Raw genomic sequence first — 21,662 nt, forward strand, 5'->3', positions numbered from 1 at the left:
TGGCCACCACCTAAATAAAGAGCACCAAGGATGGATTCTGCTCCCATGGCCCCAAACTCTGGAACTCTCTCCCAGATGATCTGAGGGCTCTTGATGATTTAGACACATTAAAGAAAAAAGTTAAAAGCTTTCATTCTGGATGGCTTTTAATTAGAGGCTCTTCTTTTACTGTATTTTTTATTTTTGCTGTACTTTATTTCTCATTTCCTTGAATGGATATTATGCACTGTGTAATATCTGTTCTTTTACCTTGCATTTTCTTGTATTTATTTTTAATTAATCTTTTATTCTCTGTAAACCATGTTGTAAACTGTTTAAAACAAATGCCACATAAATAAAATATATTATTTAATTATAAGTGGGAACTGGAAAGTTAAAAATGAATACACAGATAACAATAAATAAATAAATCAGTAAATAAGCAAATATTCAAAACATGACCCAGAGAAAATTAACCCTAATGAGTATGACAACACATTCAAGCAAAAACAGAGCAGTGTTGTATATCTGACAACAGACAGTTCTGAATGAATACTCTCGGTGCGTCCATCCTCAGAAGTTTCTGATCCACTTCTTTTATCAGTCAGAGGAACTCTGGCTTTCTGAACTCATGCTCATATTTACAGCAGGGTGTACAGTGTCTTCCCTCTATTTTCAAACACACAGACTGCGTACACACTCGTATTTCAGTGTGTATGTGTACTATAAGTGAATGGGTATCATCTGCCTCCCACACATGCATTCAGTCTGGTGATGAGTCACTGCAGGGTGACTCATCCCCAGGGTCCCCCCATACACTGCTCATCCCTGCCACTACACTGCCTATTCATGTTCTGAAATCGGCTTTTGACGGGTTTACATGTACATCAGTTCCTACTACAAATCAGTTAACTGATGAAACGTGGCAATAAGGGACTTCCTGCCATCATCGTCTGTCATGCACAGTGTATACTACTCATCAGACTCCACTATACAGTGAAATCACCTAACAATCTGATAGAGATCAATGTAATTCATGACAGTGCTTATAACAATGTAATTACATTCTTATTAGACCTTAATTATAAAATACGCTACCATTTTTTCCATGAGAAATGCAGAATTCTGATATTCATCCCAGAAGAGTTTAACCTCTGTTAGTGTCATGAAACCTCTTGTGGTCATAAAATCAATTGCCATTAGATCCCGATTTTGCCATGGGAGAGGCTATTTGACATGGCTCACAAAGGAACAGGTGACACACACACATGACCCAAGTTTACATGTAAATGATCTCAAAGCACTGCAATGCCAAGCAACAAATGTCATCATATAACAGTATCTGATGTGATTCTGATAGTAAAGGATCCTGTAAAGAAAAGAGCAAGTGAAAACATGGGTTGTAACAATAATGGCTCTTCATAGACAGCAGGGAACAAATAAATAAGAGGCATAAGTCCACTACATACTTGCACAACTGACCCAGAACTGACCAAACTCAGTCTCTCCTACTAGTCATATAAAGATGGAACCCTTGATGTGTATGCTATGTTTTGGTCCAGATTTTAACATCATTTTGAAAGAGCTAGATATTTAGCATCTGATTGGCTAAATTACACATGTACAGTCATATACGGCTTAATAATACCTAACGCAATGATGTTTTCGGGTCCGTCTCGATTACAAAAGATTTTAAAAGTTTTAATGATCATTACAGTTTAAAGTAGCCTTTTAAACTTAATATAAATGCTGCCAACCTCTGATGATAATTGCTTAGACATATGGGATAAGCACAAGAGCACCATCACACTGACTGGTGGAGCAGGAAAGCCCAATAAAACATGACACTGATGCTTGTTTTAAGATCAGAGAGCACTCCCTCATGCAGCTAGAGTATGCTACCTTCACACCTCAGTAGTGCGCTCCTGCCCTGTTGCTTTGAGCAGCTACACCAGTTTGGCGTATAGCGTAGGTTTGCGTTCAGGTGTCATAATGAAGTGACCCTGAGGACCTGCCAGGGTTTCGTAAGGACCCAGATACACCGTGTTTTTTTGTTTTTTTTCTGTTCCTTTGTGCTCCTTCTATGTTGCTGTTTTGATGGGTTGACCATAAATGCTCTACATTCGCACTGATGGACACTCCCAATGGTGGAAGTACTGGGAGGGTGGGGAGGTGGGAGAATAGCACTGGGACCTGTGGGCTGCAACTGGGCCCCTTACAATTCCAGTTGGGCCCTTTTCACTGGAGCTTCCACCACGCATCTATAATTCGTGAATGGATCTTTTAACAATATCCATCACCAGCCGGCCTAAATATATGCTGCTTTACATATCCTGACATTAATTTATAGGCCTATTATTCACAATACTTTACATGCAGTTAGACAAATGGATCTTAAACTGGTCTTTCAAACATGATATAGTCATAATTCAAAATCCATTCAAAAGTAATTCCATCAAAATATGTATTTTAGCATGTTAGCTAAATATGATCTATATTTTGTCACACCTCGGCTGCTATCTAGCCAGGAACGCATTCCAGAGCTCCTCAGTCTCTGTCAGTAATCACTCTCGGCCACTCTCCGAATCACCTACTTAGTAGTTATTCCCTTCTCCTGTTTTTACTTTGCTTTTTCCCACTTAAAACCCAGCAGTGCCGTAGTCCAGCGCTTCGCGTTGCAGTTTGCAAAGCTCACAAGCCGAGCTGGTTTGGACTTTCCTCCATCTGTGTGCACCTTTCAGACAAGGTCTTTATTTTACAACTAAACAACGCTGCTTTCAACCGTCACCTTCGCATCTCGCTAATGTCACATATTTATTGTGATCCAAACAGGTTGTGAGAATAAAGTTCTTGTCGTTAGTATAAAAGTACTCTGTTAGTCTAGAATGAAGACCATGTCCCCGTCAACCCCATGAAAGCACATTTACTCTGTAGCTCTAACTGATATAAATGCTTAGGTTTACATTAGACAGAGATTTGGATTGTTATGTATTCTGCGGTGCACCAGTGTTAGCCGTGAAGATGAGTAAATTCAAGCACAAAAGCAGAGCTCAGAAATGAAAAGGGAAAACCCAAGCAGTTGGCTGATCTAAACAGACTATCTAAACTGGATGCTTACTTCAGTAGACTGGAGAGACTTTATGGTTTGGCTATTCTGTCCATTGAAAATACAAGATGCAGGAATGTGGACTTGAAGTCTATCACAGAAGATTTTGGTGAATGCAAAGCACATTTCACAATCCTCATCTGAATGATTGAGCTTTAAGAGCCTTAACTTAAGGCTAAAAATAGCAAGCAAGCTCTGATTTCATTTGGCACCGGGGCACAGAAGGTCCATGTTATGCCACAGGACATGGTCCTGTTTATCCTGATAGCTTGTATTCAGCTTACTTCATCAAAATGTCCAAACATATGAGACACACGATGCTTCTCCAACCACTCTCTTACAGACCAGAAAAACAGCCGTGTAATATTGCTATTTTTCTTGCTTTCTTCAATTGTGTCCACTGGCAAAAACTAATTCAGCTTTAGTACAAATTCATTTGCTTAGCAGATGAAATATGGGTCGCTTGGCATGCAAAATGTAACAATCACCATTACAGGCACTTGTCTGTTTTCTCATTCTACTTGGACATGAGATATTTCCCAGAGACTCAGTGGGCATTTAGTGAAATGCTGTCACACTATAGCCATGGGTCTGGTTCACTACACACTTCACACATGGGGCTGGATAATACACACTATAGATAAGGGGATAGTTCACTACACACTACAACAGTATGCAAAGCTTTTACTAAGCAATGCCCATCAAAAGGGACTTGTTTATAAACAACCAACCAACAACACACAAAAAAAACAAAACCAATAACAAAAATCCACATAACTCCCTGACACACACCACACTGAGAAAGACCAAACCACGCATATGTGGAAGTAGTGAGTTTATTGATGTTTTCCGTTTGAAACCACAAAGCCATATCAACGGAAGTCTATCATGTTTTGCTACTAATATATGCATCTTATATTAGTGTCCCCTCCCCTTCCAATCAGTCCAGCAGGCAGTTGCAGGGTTCAGGATCAAAGCCATTTGAGTGCATAGAGAGTGAGTCACATACAGAAATACTGTCACAGGAAGAGGAAAGAACTTTTAAAAAAAAGAACAAACTGAAAAATATTTCATGTATCATCATATTGGATATAACAATGCACACCACAGGTTGTTCTCTTTAAAAGCCATGATTGCAACATCAATTATACAGGCATACAAAGATTACTAAGAGAGAAAACAACCCAGATGATTTTATGTTCAATTTGTTTGTGACAAGAGAGATAAACCAGTTTAGCTTTCGATGTACCAATCACTCCTTGCACAGCCTCTGGGCCGTCAGTCTGATACTGCTTACGTTGCACACACTGCAAACAACTGACCTCACAAAATCCTGGTTGGTTTAAGCAACTACCCGATTTGTTCTGCAAAATATCGCTCTCAGTGCTGATGCCAATCTGGGCCCAACCTGCAGCCTGGATCTGGAACAGTTAGCCTGAATGCTAAATTAATTAGCACCAAGTTTTACTGGGTCCAAACTACTATCGTGGGGTGTGTGTGTGTGTATGTATGTATGTATGTATGTATGTATGTATGTTTGGGGGGGGGGGGGGTTCACATGAAGGGGTTCGAGGGCTTTTATTAGATATGTCAGAGTAGAGGCCCCTGCATCTGTTCTTCATTGCTTCAGTCCACCCAAGTACCAGCTCTAAACAACAGGCACCATTTAAACAGCCTAATATGTGGCATTATCATGGTGGCCAGCAAAATCCTGTTACACTTCACCAAAAACATCCTCAGGGGTCCTGACTAATGTGAACAGATGCGTGCCCCGTGCCACAAGCATGAGCCCAGTACATGAGCAGATACAGGCCCCGTCCCACAAACTTGACAGCACCACACAAATGGACCCATCAGACTCGTCCACAAGCCTCATCACTTAAAACTCTTATCCCAGCCAGCATTTAAGCTCTGAAGAGAAAAAAAAAAAAAAAAAAGAAAGAAAAAAAAAAAAAAAAAAAAAAAAAAGAGGAATAGAACATCTACTTTATATTCATATATTTATATAATTTGTGTGTAATATTAAAAGAACAAAGTAAATCATTTCAGGTATCATATTTTCTTATTTTGATTCACTATACATTTAAGTTGGTACAAATAACCTTCATATACAAGCAATCGATTGAAAAGAAAAACAAGTTTGTATATCAGACAGTCATGGAACACAACGATGGCTAAAAGAAAGTGAAGTGTCTTCGTTCTGATTGTGGATTTGTTTGTATTCCTTTAAGATTTTCATGATTTGAATTGTGCTCTGAAAAATATTACTGTTTATTATAATGACAATCAAATATTGACATGTTCTGACGTCATGTACGATCAATTCACAATTAAATGTTCAAAATCATATTCCAAGTTTATAAACTTCACTACATCGCTGTTTAAAAGAAGAATGTAAAAGAACACAAGCAGAGTCCCATGATACAACAGTAGCAGTATTAAACAATTGGGTTTTTTCATTTCTTAATGAACAAGAATATGTACTTCTGATGCAGGAAATGATCTAAAGAGCAGTTTTATTATTGGTCAGTAGTACAATCACCCTTCCACAGCCCTCTGTCACCCCCTGATGGCACAGGCTAGATCTGCAGCTGTTCCAGGTATTTGTAGGTGGGGTTCTCATAGCCATGGTTTTGCATCTTGTTCAGGTGACGCTCCTCGGGACTCAGCATAGGGTCCACCTGTCACAAAGCCACTCATTACATTCTCATCATATTACCTTTTTTTCCCCCCTTACATACTATTACAAATGGCAAGTGTGTCAGTTCTCTAGCTGTGGCAGGTGTGTGTGTGTGTGTGTGTCTCACCTCCACAATGCCGTGGCTAATGGTGCCATATTGTCTCTTTCTCAGCAGGACCAGGCTGATCACAATTACAGTTGCTATGGCGACTGCAATAACCAACAGGCCAATCAGAGCACTGCTCCCATAACTAAACTCCGCCCGCAGGGGGTGTAGTGTCTCCTGGTCACCTCCTCTAAACTGTAAGAGAAGAGACAATCCACAGGCCCATGAGCCTCAGAGCATGACCTAAAGCACACAGAAACACAAACTTCTCACAAAAAACGAATAACACAACCTTTACATCTCCACCAGGGCTGGCACTGTGGGATGATATGTCAAATCTATTATGCACACTGTATCGGATAGTGAGGCACTGCTGGATTCTTATAGGGTCAAAAAACCCTATGATAACCTACGAGGGCAGAGGAATGGGAGATGGAAATGCATGCAGAGAGAACGGAGGTGACCCATCGCAGGCCCTTCTTGAGCATCCTGGGCTTGTGGCTGAGGTTATGGAGATGAGCTCGGATAATGTGTAGGCTACATTCCCATGCAGTCACACAAGGACCCAAACACATGCGGCGCACTCCAACGTGGCTCTCGGCGCACATCACGGATTTCCAGGCTGCCGTCTGCTCAAAGCTACATCATCAACAGAACTGATCGGTTCCCTGGATTTGCCCCTGAAGCCTACCGTCATAGACTGCAAATGTTTCCAGTTCCACCCAGTGGCCACTGGAGGGCAGTATACTCACCCGAGGATCAACATTCAAAACGCTGACTTTCTCAGCACTGTAAATCACTTCTTTAACATCCAATGTCTCATCAATCACCTGTCAACACAGACAGGGCAGCCACAGTTACTCACTCTGGCAGTATGAGTGAGAGAGTAAGTGGGTGAATGTTTGTGTGTAAGCACACGTGTGGGAGTGGTGGGGAGAGTGCATACGTGTGCGTGCGGTGCAGGTGCATGTGAGAACAGCAAAACCAAGCAAACTAATGTTGGATATGCTGGGAGCAGTTAGCACACACCAATAGTGTGTAGTCCAGACAATAGTGTGTGTCCTCATTAATACATCAACGCCTACAGCCGAACATGGCGAGCTGGAAGAAACCAGGGTGTAACTGAGGACAACTTGACAATTCATCACTCAGGTCTACACTGAGTACGAATGATGAAAGGTTCGTGTGCTTTCAGAAAGAGAAGCGTGAGCGAGCACTCTTCTGAATTTCTCCACACGATGCCAGGCATGCATGCACACGGCGGCGGCGGCAGGGGGTGGGGGGTGAGGGGTCATGCAGCTGGTCCCATTACTCCTGGGTCTTTGGTACAGACCCCAACAAGCTGGGTGCAGGAACATGACGGGGAACCCAAGCAAATGAGGCCGGGGCTAGGGTTAAGGTTAGACCGAGGGTCCTGGGGCTAGGGTTAAGGTTAGACCGAGCGTCCTGGGGCTCTTACCACATGGTCGTCAATTTGGTTCTTGCTGTTGATGATCCTCTCCTCAGCTCCAATCAAGCCATCCACACTATTCATCCCTGAGCCTGTGACCAGAACACAATAGCACAGTCAGTCAGTCACACGCACACAGTCTTGTGCGTGCACACAGACATCCATTTGCGGATTGTGGGTGTGTGTTTTCCTACACTTGTACTGACTGGGTCAGTCACAGCAAATATGACCCAGATTTCTTTGAACGGCACACACCACAGTTGGACGTCCAATTATCGATAAACAAAATTCATTTTTTGTTTGTTTGTTTGTTTTTCTGATGTTTTCTAGCACATTTAACTAAATAGGAATATTAACAAGAACATCCTGTTTTCACACCACACACCCTCCCTCCTACACTAAACCTAAGAACTTCACAAGGTCAGAGATGGGTGATATTATAATTCCAAAATATCTGCAATGCTCTGTACTATACACCAAGAATATAAAACAAACTATAAGACCACTGAGCAAGTTAATTAGAACGTACAGCCAAACCAGCGCCAAAGTATCCGTCCCAAAATGAAAACCCACACGCGTGTTTGAAGAGGAAGACTGTCCTGTCTACAAAAGCAACAGTCAGTATGCCGCACAATAAAACCAGAACCCACTGCTATCATATGGGTCATAACACCTCAGTCTCGTACACTATGAGAGCTTAGTCGTGACACTGTGAAGGAGTAAAGGTGTAAAAACCTAGACCCAACTCAGCTAGTGCCAAGGAGGCATCATGGTTCAGATATCCCACAGCAATACTTCGGTTGGATGGGGGGGGGGGGGGTTTGTAGGATTTTAGTGCGGTGCCATTTTAGCGATACTCTTCTTTGCTCGCTGCTTCTCTTCTCCTCTGGCCTCTCTGTGCCGCGGATGCGTCTGAGTGAGCTTCGTTTCAGTTCCTTCCCTCAAGACATTCCCTACGCCCTCCTGTACTTGGCAAGTACTCGGTCTCCATTACACTCAGGTCCGTTCTCCCGAGGGAGAACGCCAGCAGTGAGTCTGGGAGCCCCAGCGCATAACCGCACACAGATAAACACAAATGGCGCTCAAAATATACTGAGGGGGTAGGACGCCTGCCTGCGAGCGGGAAACGCGGGATCCAATCATTCCGCCATGGCTGGATTTCTTGATGTACGGAAGGGAAACAGGGTGGTGGTTAATCCGGAGCGCTGGGGGACATTTAGCTCAGGTTGTGAGGGCGACATATGCAAGTACGTCGGGAAGCAACAATTTTACACCTGGCCGCAGGCTTTTGGGCACCCTAACGGCACTGCTGGTGACAGGCTGCTAAATCAGACCACTCCTCCCAGCTGGAGAAGGGTAGCGACAGGGAGACAGAGTAGGAGAATAATTAACTAAAGCACTTCAGCAAATTGATGCTGAAAGCCTGTGGGCAGAGAGCCCGACTTTGGCAGAAAAGGAGCTGACAGTGACGTTTCCTGCCAGCCTGCCACTGTGATGGCCATGATGCTCGACGCTGCCTCTCTACCGCCCCTCTGCTGCGCCCCCGGTGCCCCGGCTGCTCCATGCTGCTCCTGCTGCCACCCAGCAAATTAGCTTTACAAAGGTGAGCACGGGCAGCCAGGCACGTTCTCTCCACAGGGAGTGACTCAGCAAAGGAGTACCGAGATGGCTGACGAGAAAGACAAGACAGCAAAAAAAAAAAAGGAGGCGGGCTTGGGGGTGAGAGAGTGGAAACCTTACTCACGTAGGAAAAGAGAGGGAGGGTTCGGAGATGAGCACACCACGGAACAGATGTTAGGGTTGCAGAGGTTGGTGTGAGAGCGAGAGCGAGAGCGAGAGAGAGCGAGAGAGAGAGCGCAAGAAAAGCGAAGGTGAAGCAGCCACACAGACCCACCTTTCTTGAAGGTTCGCAGGGGTTCAGAGAGATCGCCTAGGCATTGCGCACAGGCACAGGAGGAAGAAAGAGAAAAAGATTGGCACAGGAAAAAAAGAAAAGAAAAAAAAGAGAGAGAAACCCGGGTGAGCAGAGGAACAGTGAGGGTGGAACAGGCTGTGGAGAATAACGGAAAGAGGTGACCTGCTGGAAGCTTCCGGCACAAAAACCAACTCATTAAATAAAGAAAACCAAGAGCAGAGGGGAGGAGGGGCCTAAATTAGCCTGGTGGGAGCAGAAACGCTCCAGGGGGTCAAAAGATTTTATGTTTGTCTGATTTTTTCTTTAATTCAGTTCTTGTAATTTGCGGAGCAATTATCCCTGGCGTTCGGCTGCTTTTTTTTCTTTTTTTTTTTTCTTTGGACTGGCCGGCCGCCGGTCAGGCAGACGGGGGTTTCTCAAAATGCCTTGGCATTGAGTGACGACCCAGCAGGGTTCAAGCTAGCAGTGCCACACTCCCTCCCTCACAGCCAACACTGCAAAAACCCTGCATTCTGCCATCCTAAATGCCCCTTAGTGATGGGGGAACTGTGTGCTGCTTTAAACTCGCATTCCCATTAACAGAACTCCGTATAGCACCCCATTTAAAGTACACTGACTGACGTGACAGAAATGCTACAATATAGTTTCATCTCATCGTGGTTGTTTAAAAAGAAAAACTGCTTAGGAATTCAATCAGTAGTATGAAAGGTCTAGCTGAAAGGCACCCATAACCCCGGTCTCTCTCTGCATTCCCTACAATCTGTCATACGAGCTGCACTGTATAAGAGTGAGCCTCAGCTGTAAGCAAAATTCACACAAATGGCCAGAAGGGGGCGATGTTTGGAGTAGGCGCTCACCCTCAGGTTCAGGCCCTGAGCCTAGGGAGGAAACCTGGAAAGGGCGGAAGGGTTTGCCCTCAAACGCTGGTACCTCCACAATTTCCTCAGAGGAGACGGTGACGTCAGGCTGAGACTCAGAGATAGAGGACAGGAACTGGTCCATATCCGCCTTCTGCTCCAGGAGAAGATCATCTGAGAGGGACAGTGAGGGTAAGAAGAGAAATAAAGCAAAGCTCAGCGAGACCCCAATGGCCAAGAGCAGTAGGGTAGAATGAGGAGAGGAGACATCAAAGGCACTTCCATTCATGCAGCTATTGTAAGAGGGACGAGAGAAGAATAACTGAGACGAGCTAAACCCAGTGACGGAGCTATAACGGAGATTAGCTAAATCCAGTGAGCTATGACTGAGACGAGCTAAACCCAGTGACAGAGCTATAAGGGAGATTAGCTAAATCCAGTGAGCTATGACTGAGACGAGCTAAACCCAGTGACAGAGCTATAAGGGAGATTAGCTAAATCCAGTGAGCTATGACTGAGACGAGCTAAACCCAGTGACAGAGCTATAAGGGAGATTAGCTAAATCCAGTGAGCTATGACTGAGACGAGCTAAACCCAGTGACAGAGCTATAAGGGAGATGAGCTAAATCCAGTGAGCTATGACTGAGACGAGCTAAACCCAGTGACAGAGCTATAAGGGAGATGAGCTAAATCCAGTGAGCTATGACTGAGACGAGCTAAACCCAGTGACAGAGCTATAACTGAGATGAGCTAAACCCAGTGAGCTATAACTGAGACGAGCTAAACCCAGTGATAGGGCTCTAATTAATATTAGCTAAACCAAGTAAGAGACCTGTTACTGAGATGAGCTAAACCTGGTGAGATATCATGGCTGTAACACCATGATCGTAAATCTTCCCCTGCAGCCCTGACTGGTGCCTGCACTGATACAGGGTTGTTTGACACACGCAGGACGTCGGCGAGTCTCGGCCAGACCCAGTTCTGTCAGCCCTGTATACACCTTTCATCTGTGGCACCCCACCCTACTGTCACCCCCGTCACTAACCAGTTACAAAAGATGGAAAGGTGGAATTTGCTGAAAGGAAAGGCAAATGGCTTCTGCTATGGCATACAAAGGAGAGACCGCCACAGGACACGCATTCAGTTTAACGTCAGTGCATTCCATTTCCATGTGTGTGCCTGTGTGTGAGGAGTTTCTAAGACAAAAGTGACAAAGACCGGCTCCATGAGACTAAAAAAAAAAAAAGAAAAAGAAAAGACAGAGAGAGGAGAGAGACAGACCTAGAGAGGGAGAGCAGAAGAGGGCAGGAGAGGCATTCAGGCATGTGTGATCAGAGTGCCAATGCTCTCATCTCTTTTAAGCGGATGTAATCATGGCTGTGTGAGCGTACTCCTCTGCAGAGCCGTACAGGTGTCTGACTGGGCTCTGTGGGGAGTTTGTGTTAGTCTTTAGGGAATGAGGCATTAGAGACCAGACTAGAAACACTCCCATTAGCATCACACGCAGCAGACAAGGTGGCATGTGTCGTCGTTGTGGCCAGTAGGGGCTCAGCTGAAACTCCATCTGCAGAGTGGAATAGTGCAGCTGCACACTGGCTGCCACCTTCACTCTCACTCGTTTATCTGCACACTCCCTGCACCTTCACTCTCACTCGTTTATCTACACTCCTTCCACCTTCACTCTCTTGCACTCATTTAATTGCACACTCCCTCCTGCAATTTAAAACCATTGCTCCTTCATTCCTTTTGCAATTCAGTGCACACACACCCTCACACAAACACACCTACCCACCCACACAGCCACATACCCAGCCAGAAACCACACATACCACACACCCAAACACGCACACTCACCGATCTCATCTTGGATCTCGTCGGCGATGTAGGGCACCTTATACAGCAGAGACAGGCTCTGATTCAGTCTCTCCTCAATAACACGAAGGTGGGTCATCACCTAGGCAACACACGCACAAACACTTGACCTTCAAGCAAATGAAGACCAACAAAGCATGCATGATGCAGACCCAAAGACCTGACTTCCACTTTGATCTCCCTACACTAACCGTGGTTTCACTAGAAATGTGTTTTTAGTGCCTGTTAGATATTAGCCGCTTCAAAGTTTACACCGTCAGAACTTGGACAAAGACCGTGTTACCTGTAGTATAGACCACTGCAAGACTGTCTGTGTGTGTGTGTGTGTGTGTGTGTGTGTGTGTCCAGCCCAAGACGTTTCATTTTGCTTTCTTCACCCTCATATCCTCCACTCGTCTTGACCTGGAAATATATTCAAACTGGCTAATTTAAGTCCTGCCCTAGTGATAAAGGTCACTCACAGAGGAAATTGAGCTCTCTTTCTGATGTCCCCATCAGTGTGGGGGCAGTCCAGCAAATGCGGAAGAGAATTACACCCTCGGACCCCCACACGACAAGTTATGCGAAACTCCAACCTGTCTCTCAACATCACTACATACTGTGGGGGAGGAATGGAGGAAATCCCACTGAAACGCAGTGTGTGTGTGGAAAACCACGCCTGTTCCTTTGTTGTTACATTTGCATGCAATACTAATAAACCAACAGCAGATGGCACATAAGAGTCTATAAAAAGGAAAGAAATTAAAAAGAAAAACAAAACAAAACGCCACTTCTCACAGCTTCACCAGACTACCTCGCACAACTAACACACTGAGCACATGACCAACCCCCTTTATACAGGAGTCCATTCCGCAGTGGGCGTAAGGGTCATTGGCCATTGGAGCAGTACTGCTGCCTCAGCATAGCTCAGCTAAGCAGCGTTGAGACAGGATCAGGTCAACGAGACCTTCTCGAGTCCTCACCCAACATATACACACCCAACACACCCACACACGTGAAGCAAACGCATGGTTACACCCCAAAATCTTTTGACCGTATGCTCGCCATTTTCACCTTGCAGACAGAGAAAGCGTTTTTCCCAAACCCATGTTAAACCTGTCAGACCAAACCAGCACAGCTAGAAACAAACCTTTCTGCGCAGATGTGGGAATAAGATGGAAATGGTCCCTCAGTTAAACATGAACCAAAGCAGGGAAATAAAAAAAGCTATAAACCTAAACTATGTGCCATAAACTTCAACTCTGTCTGATCCTTATAAGTGGGGATCTCTTGCTTTGACTGTCACATCCCACAGCAACGCTCCACGAAGACTGAGGTTCATTTAGAATTCTGTAATTTCTGTCCCATAATGGAATCTTTAAAACAGCAAAGTTAGGTGAAACATTACACAACAGAGCAAACACACGCACGGGCATTGTGGGTGTGTGACTCAAAGGCAGGCATTGTTTTTGAGAGCGTGCACGTGTGCATGTCTGTGCGTGCATGTGTACGCTCATGTGCGTGCATGTCTGTGCGTGGGCATGTATGCGTGCGTGCATGCACGTGCGCAGGGCTGACCTGGGACTTCATCTGCGTGGCCTTCTCTGGGTCCACTGACAGCACGTGCTGGTAGTGGCGGATGGTGTGTTGGCGGTCCTTGTTCTCTGCACGCACGTAACGCCTCAAAGCCTGCAGGATCCGGCGGGGCTGGACGAAGAGAGAGGGGGATAAGGGGGGGGGGGGGGGGAAACCAAGTTAAGACAAAATTAAGAGAGAAAAAAAGATGTGAAAAGGGAAATTAATGAACTGGCGCCCGTGTCCAGTGGATGACCGACGCCGTGTCTCTCGTCGCACAAGGACCCGAGCACGGCTGGACTTCAGGTTACGCATGGCTGCGTTTTACACAAAGCAGTCTGATACCGTGCGGTGGGTGCGGGGCTGAGAGCTAACGCCTCAGATGACCAACTAATGAAGTGATGGAAGGGCATGACATCATCGTGATGTTGAGCTGGGGTTTGGCAGCCCTTGCAAAATGACACGAGGGGAATATTTAGATCCCTTCGGATGCAGACTTGAACACACACACACGAAAACATGTAATCCCTGGGGTTCAGCGGTGTTTTAGTATTAGGAAGAATCTGGAAAACATCCAGACCACCTGAAACCGCAGATCACACGCTGTGCTGGGTGTGTGCGCGTGTTCGTCCGTGCGTTTCTGCACACACACGCGTGCGTGCATGTTTGGGTGCGGGAATGTGCGAGTCTTTGCGGATCTCACCTTGGGTGGGTCAGCCTGCAAGGCGGCGAGGTAGTTCTCCAGGGCGAAGCGGCGACGGTCGTTAAGCATGGCCTCCACCCGTGCCAGGTGGGTCTCCACCAGCTGCTGCTTCTCACTGGCTGCCTCTTCTTCTAGAGACTCCACCATAGCCTGGAAATGCTGCAGTGAGAGACAGAGATGGTTCTGTTTCCTTTTGTACTGTGCGTTTTAGCGCTGGGTATTCCAGTGGGCAGTCCTGCAGTGGTCAGGTTCTTAACCGCTTTTTAACCGCTATAAACAACAGTACCCAGATCAGTGTCTGCGGATTTGTCCAAGAGCTGTGATGGCAGCATCTGCAGTAAAACCAGTACCTGGATCAGCATCTGTCTCTCAGCTTTGGGCAGGTTCTTGGCCTGACGCTCCGCCTCTTCCCACTCCTTCCTTACCTGCCCCGGAGATATAAACACACAGGACAGAGGTCAGGAGATCAGCCAGGGGAATATGGAAGAAGGTGGTAGATTAAACGCAGACTTCAGAACAGAACAACGAGCTCAAAAGCCAAAAACGTTCACCACATCCGCCCATCCACCTCGTATCTCGCTCTCTCCTTTTTCTTTACTTTCCTCTCCCTCCCTCCTCACCCTCTCCATGCGGTTACGGTGTCTGATCTCCAGCTGCTCCTTGGCCTTCTGGAAGCGGCTGTGCTCCTTGTCGTCGGCCGGGGTCTCGAAGTAGACGTCCACGTCGTCCGTGGGCTGCGGTGTTGGGAGCACTGCTGCGGGAAGGCAAAGCGGCGCCAAAGTCAAAGACAAACGGGTTCACATGGCACTTTTACGACACGCTTCTGTGTCCAGGGGTCCAGATCCCTAATGAGCAAGACGGAGGTGACAGCGGCGAGGAAAAGTTCGCTGGGGGGGGGATTGACCACCGCGTAACACCGCACACACCCACAAAGCGGCAAAGAGATACAGGTGTGTATGCAAACATACTTAGAGAGAGAGAGACACGGTTAGAGAGATGGGCAGCAAGGCAGAGGCGTGTTTGGGAAGAAAGGAGCGAAGCGGCCTAAAAAAAGAAGTGAAGCCAATCCCACACAGGGCGAGCCTGTGCGCGTCTCCGCCCACTCCTCCTCTGCTGCACGAGACGTGCCCAAGACCGTCCGACAGAGACACAGCTGTGCTCTCGTTACTCCGCCCCCTTCCCTCAGGCCCCACCCCACTTCCTCTCCTTCGCCTCGTCTTTTTGTCCATCACACTCTCCCTCACCGCCCCGCCGTCCCTCAGCTTCCTCCCCTCCTCTTCCTCCCCTCCCCCTGTCTTCCACTTCTCCAGTCTCTAAGATAGACAGAGACTAGGTTCTGGTTGCCAAGGGATACTGCAAGAGAAGATGGGTTTATCTACAACTCAAGAAGGCAAGATCAGTGTGGCTGGCTGACAGTGAAATCCCATATTCATGTTGATTTGAAGTCAACCATCTGTGCTAGCAAGCACAGAAAATCAGACAGAAAACCACGACCTCAACACGGGCGCACCTCACATACGCCTCCCTGTGTTGCCACGGGAACCAAGCCTCAATACAAACAGAATCCTGAACATGGTGAAGATAGATGGGTTATACAGCCGACTAACAGCTTAAAAGGCAGAGAGGTTAGCACATCGACAGATGGATTAAAACTCAAGAGTTAGAACTACGACAGGGCACTTAAAACTTAAACAGGCAGGTTAGAACACAAACGCATACACACGGGTGATAACTCAGATGGGTCAGAACGCAGACAGACGCAGGAGTAAGGGGACAGACACGTGGCGTGGACAGCCTTTATCAGGCAACCACAGGGTCATCTTCAAAGGTCATAGCCCTCTGTCAAAAAGACAGACTTCTCCCAGACAGTCCCTCAGCAATAAGAGATTTCTGTGCACATGTGTAGGAATATATACACCTTCCCTCTACTATAGTGTGTGTGTGAAACCCAAGACCTATGACAGCTTTAATGCACTTTTCCTTGCACTGGGCCTACACGGCAGCCCTGTGCTCGCAACAGACAAGGTGAGGGGCTTGGCAGGGACTTACTGAGACGTTTGCACACGGCCATGCAGTACTCCTCGGAGTCGAAGTTGTTGCGGTTGCCGGCGCAGCCTCCGTAGATGAAGCGCACACACTTCCTCTGGCGCATGTCGAAGTGCCAGCGAGGCATGGAGGCGCGGCATGGGCCCGTCTCCGCCTCCAGGGAACACACCGCTAACACAGGGGAGGGGGCGCGCAGTTAAGAGTCTCCAGTGACCAGGGGTCGGCACTCAAAAAAAATAAAAAGTCCCTCTGCTCTCTCTACTCTCTGAAGCCACATAAATCAAGGCGCCTCAGCTAATGTGTTAACGGCAGCTGATGCTGTGTGTTCCGTAGCAGAGACGAAGCTAAAGCCTCGCTAACCTTTGACCTCCTGAAGGGACTTCTCGGTGTCCTGGATCTCGGCAGCAGCTTTGTCGTTCTTCTCATCTTTCTCATCGCTGTCTCGGTCTTCCTCTTCATCCTCATAGACGTAGCGGTACTGCTCGTCATCATCTTCGTAGTCCAGCTCCTCTGCCGAGTCGGCCTTTGCTGTCGGCTGGTCTTCTGCTGCCTTCTCACTGTGGGGGAGGGCGGGGAGGAGTCACGATTCTGTCTTAGTAAACAATAAAAATAACTTCATCTGCGATTTATTGTGGCCAAGAAAAACGAAGTAAAAACAAAAGAAAGTTAAAAACACTAGATGGGGAAAGAGAGAGGGATACAAAAAGGAGAGATAAAGGAGGACAGTAGAAAGTGGGAAAGGTAGAGAGAGAGGAGAGATACACAGGCATGAAGGAGCATGAAGGGTGGGGGATGACTTATGAAACACTAGCTCCTGGTGATGAGGTCACTGATCTGGCACTCATTCATCTTTATTTGCACACACACACACACACACACACACACACACACACACACACACACACACACATAAAATGTCACTATACACAGCTTAAGATATCCATGTCTTTTGCACATCAATACAGTTTGTGCACGCACACCTCCCCCACTTTAATCATGTGTTAGAACTCCAGGAAGAATCTATCAGGGAATAAATGACGTATTCAGCTCCTAGTTCCAGTCACACGGCAATAGCAATGAAGCTTACCTCTCCTCCACTGCATCGTCTTTCTCCTGTTCCTTGTCCACCTCGTGCTGATCTTCATCCTCGTCTTCCTCAGTGGAGTGTGTGGCACCTGGGACGGGCTCCTCAGGCCGGGTGGAAGGACAGCACACGTACTCTGTGCCGTGGAACTTGTCGATACCGCATGGCAAAAGCATGCCATAGCTATGCACCTCCATGTTGCTCTTAGAGCAGGCCTGGGATACACACACACACACACAGAGAGAGAGACAGAGAGAGAGAGAGAAAGAAAGATCAGAGCACACAGAGACAGAGAGCGATCAGAGCTCACAGGTCTCTTCAATGAGCAGCACTCCAATCAGCTATATGTTAGCAGGAGCTGGAGATTTAAGATCCATAATTACTCTGCAATTACCCATTTAGTTTAATAACCCAACTACAGCGATGTGGAAAGGAGGAGTGGAAACACCTTGTTTATGAAAATAAATACTTCAGAGTGAACATGTTTCAAAATCAGTCACCAGCAGAGATTTGGGGATGTAAAAAGCAGCTTTTACAATGCCTGAGGCATAATCCTGTTGAAGTGTTGCTGTACGTAAATATTGCACAACATGTTGCCTTGGAAAGAGTGATGACTTGATAGTGGCAGTGGCACGAGGGAATGTTCTCAGCCTGTCCGAGCTGTTTGCTTGTTGCATTGTTAAGGCTGGACACGAGTCTGAATTTTTGTTTCAGAGCTGGAATTGTAATATGTACTTTTTTAGTACTTTAGGAGAGAACACCTTAAGCCAGGCTGTAGTTTTCCTTCCCCCAGATGAAGGAAGGGCGGTCAGAGGGCCAAGGTTCACCACTGCATTTGTGCGTCTGGTGTACGTGTGAACTCTCAAATGAATGTGCGTGAGTGTGAGCGCCTCTGTGCATGAGTGTGTGTGCACACGCGTACGAGTGTGCGTTTGTGTGTGAAAGCAGTGTTTCTGTTAGCAAGCTGTGTGTGTGTGTGTTGGAGTGTGTGAGTGAGCAGTGTGCATGATAGTGAGCAGTGCAGTGTGTGCGCAGTTTATGAGGCCTGTTGAAGTGCCCAGGATCAGCAGCATTAATCTGATTATCAGGGTGAAATGAGAGAGAGAGAGAGAGAGAGAGAGAAAGAGAGAGAGAGAAACACAGCACTTTCTCTGCCATTGTAAAAATTCACACAGATTTGCCCAAATTTCACAGTAGAACTGAAAAGTATAATCCCAAATTTTTCAATTCTCCCACAATCTAAAATATTACAAACTTGGAGAAAAAAAAGCAGAGTAATGCACTCTACACTAGTACACCCATTAGTTTACTTACACACATACACACACACACACACACACACACACACACACACACACAGCATCTCACTGTATATAAATACTAGCTATACTGTTAATAGATTTAATGTCATTACTGATTGTTTTACCTAGTTTATTATAATTTGTGAAAAATTTCCTTTTATTATTTTGTTATTCATGACTATTACAACCATTACTGTCATCACTGATCTAAAACATTATTGTCATTTCCATTACATGTTCATTTCCAAACCCCATTTGCTTTGGCAAAATTGTACCTAATACAGTCATGCCAATAAAGCTATCCTGAATTGAAAACTCAATTGAACTGGAGGGGCGGAGACAGAGCAAGTAAGTGAGGGAGGGAGAGGGAGAGAGAGAGGAGGGGGGTCAAAAGATGAAAGAATGAGGAATGTAGATGCTTCAGCAAGTGTCTATACAGTAACAGGAATAACTATGACATTCAGGAATCTGTCAGTAACACTCCTCCCCCATGCTCCTTGGATGCCAGTATCCAAGCTGTAGTGGTGTGGTGTATTCAGGAAGCATGGCTTACCTCCTTGGCTACTCCGTGCCACTGTTGATGGCTGACACAAAGGTCCATGCGTTCTTTGTGGAAGAATTTGCACTTCTCTGGAACCAGGAGGACATCACTCACAAACTCCCCGACTGCAGACACACACATACATGTATATGCATATATGTGCATGCACGGGCACAATATCAGTCAGCTTCAGTGCTTACTAAATACCAAGGCATAGTACCAATTTCTAATAAGATTAATGGGATTATTAAGGAGTTATGAGGAAAAACAACAACAACAACAACAACAACAACAACAACAACAACAACAACAACAGAGCACAGAAACTCATCCCCACACAGTAAAAACACCAGCGCACACTCATCCCTACACAACAAAAATAAAATGGCTCAGTAACTCATTCCCATACAGTGAAAAACACTTCAGCTCAAGAACTCATCACCACACACATTTCGTATTTTCTTATGATGGAATCACACACACACACACACAATGGGTCAGGAAATTACACATCACCAGCTGACTCCCTACACACAACTATGCATGAAATTAACTCAGAAAACCAATCTCTGCAAGTAAAATGCACCATTATGTGACTCAGTGTGGGAGCTAAATAGCACCTGCTATTGGCCTGTGTCCATCAGGCACTCAGGACAATACGGGCAATGTGAAGAATCATCCACCTACTGACCATATGGAGAAGACACATTGGAGGTAGAACTGAGGACTGACCTCAGACCAGCTGGGAGGGCAATGTGACCAGAGAGACAGAGACTCTCACTCTCAGAGATGATGGGGTGAGAGAGGAGGCAGTTCAGGAGCCTGGAGGACAGGGGAGGGAGGCGTGTGAGTGGAGCAGGAGGAGCAGGAGGAGGTGGGTAAAGCATAGAGAGGAACAGGCGGTGGTGAATGCAAAAAGAGCCCATTTACTCTTCACCACAAAAAGCCAAAAATCCAAATCACAGGGGGGAGAGAGACAGAGACAGAGAGAGAGAGAGAGAGAGAGAGAGAGAGAGAGAGAGAGAGAGAGAGAGAGAGAGAGAGAGAGAGATGGGAAAGAAGCAGTGTTTTGGAAAATGAGAAGGTTGAAGGAAGAGGCTGAAAATAGCAGCACACAGCTGCTCATCCCCCCCCGCCAGTCTCATTTTACTGTGGGAGATTTGTGGGGTATTTATACTGACATGTACTGTAGTACTGTAGAACAATACTATGCCAAAACTTAAACCAAACCGTGACCTTAACCTTAACCACCCCCCCACACACACACCTACCCCACCCTGTTCTGACCTGGCATAAACAAGCCCTATAGCACATCAAAAACAATGCCTGGTCTGTGTCTCCATCCCAAAGCTTCACTCCCACATGTGTTAACACAAACGCTGCCAACTCTGACGCAAACTCTGTGGCTTCATTCTGTACACCACTGTAACAACCCTGGCAGTGCACATGGAGTCTGGAGGCTTTAACTCCAACCTCGCAATAGTAACGAACATTCAAACGGGAGGTAAACCAGCTACTGGAGCCAGACACTCTATTCATAAGGTCTTAAGCTTATTAACCATGTCTGTGAAGGATCCACAACACAGCCCAACTGTCCTTGCTCTACACTCCATTATCTAGCCAAGGTGAATGTGTTTTAGGCAAATTTTGTCTTTATATAAAAAAAATAAATAAATATAAAAACCTTTTTTTTTTTTTACAGAAAACAATTATAAATATTCACATGTATATTAAACAGTGTTCTTAATCTTGAAATGATTCCAGACAGATGACAAATTTTAACCCTGATGTAGGAGAAATTTTCATTTAATTTATGTAAGGTCAGTTTCACAATGATACCCCTGAATGGGTTCTGTTATTGGAGGAAGTTCTCATTTTAGCCGTTCACCTTTGGGCCCAAACATAAGGTGGTATTGCAGAATTTATCATCTGGTACAGCAAAGCTATCCATATGAAAAAATGGTTCTCTTCCGCACTTATTTTTGTGTAACATACTTGAGATAATGAGCTTGTGTTTCAGATTTGATATATTTGTGGATGCTTGTTCCAATAAAGGGGTTTTTCAGTTCAAATCTCTGTCCCTCACACACAGCGTCAAAGATGAGGGGGTGAGAGATGGACAGAATGAAAGAAATAAGTGAAATTAAGAACCAGTGAGGAAGGAAGACAGAACAAGGCGAAAGAGTGTTGTCTCTAGAGATATGACGGTACAGCGGGCCCAGTTCATTTTTTGGCCTTGGTAGCAGTATGTTTTTTTTCTTAAACATAAAAAGATACAGTAAAAAAAAAAAACAACAACATCATGCTTTTAATGAACTCCATTTTGCTTATAGACTTTTCCATGTGGAAGAACAGCAGCATGACTGACTAGATCTAGTTTCTGTCGGTACTGTACGAAGTTGAGGGGAAAACCATTCAAATGAAAAGTGATCCTTAGCTTTGACAACCTGTAGCTACTTTGCCTTCTC

At 45.7% G+C, this 21,662-nt stretch overlaps 1 protein-coding gene across 7 annotated transcripts in view; it reads right to left on the reverse strand.

Moving 5' to 3' along the window:
- Window positions 1–3,905: 3,905 nt before the first annotated feature.
- Window positions 3,906–21,662, reverse strand: part of aplp2 (amyloid beta (A4) precursor-like protein 2) — a 43,410-nt gene continuing 25,653 nt past the window's right edge. Inside the window, exons 4-18 of one of the 7 annotated variants that reach the window (XM_027023673.2) lie at window positions 19,207–19,319; window positions 17,356–17,567; window positions 16,629–16,825; window positions 16,272–16,439; window positions 14,843–14,973; window positions 14,573–14,647; window positions 14,223–14,381; window positions 13,523–13,651; window positions 11,948–12,047; window positions 10,094–10,267; window positions 9,216–9,251; window positions 7,331–7,413; window positions 6,624–6,701; window positions 5,893–6,066; window positions 3,906–5,766 (exon numbers count right to left, since the gene is read on the reverse strand). In XM_027023673.2, the coding sequence (XP_026879474.2) occupies window positions 5,665–5,766; window positions 5,893–6,066; window positions 6,624–6,701; window positions 7,331–7,413; window positions 9,216–9,251; window positions 10,094–10,267; window positions 11,948–12,047; window positions 13,523–13,651; window positions 14,223–14,381; window positions 14,573–14,647; window positions 14,843–14,973; window positions 16,272–16,439; window positions 16,629–16,825; window positions 17,356–17,567; window positions 19,207–19,319 (1,931 nt within the window). In that variant the 3' untranslated portion in view covers window positions 3,906–5,664. Of the gene's footprint in view, window positions 5,767–5,892; window positions 6,067–6,623; window positions 6,702–7,330; window positions 7,414–9,215; window positions 9,252–10,093; window positions 10,268–11,947; window positions 12,048–13,522; window positions 13,652–14,222; window positions 14,382–14,572; window positions 14,648–14,842; window positions 14,977–16,271; window positions 16,440–16,628; window positions 16,826–17,355; window positions 17,568–19,206; window positions 19,320–21,662 lie in introns of all 7 variants that reach the window. The other 6 variants (XM_027023672.2, XM_027023677.2, XM_027023676.2 and 3 more) reach the window with 6 other exon arrangements.

The sequence above is a fragment of the Electrophorus electricus genome, chromosome 4 (assembly GCF_013358815.1).
Source record: "Electrophorus electricus isolate fEleEle1 chromosome 4, fEleEle1.pri, whole genome shotgun sequence".
Lineage (NCBI taxonomy): Eukaryota > Metazoa > Chordata > Actinopteri > Gymnotiformes > Gymnotidae > Electrophorus > Electrophorus electricus.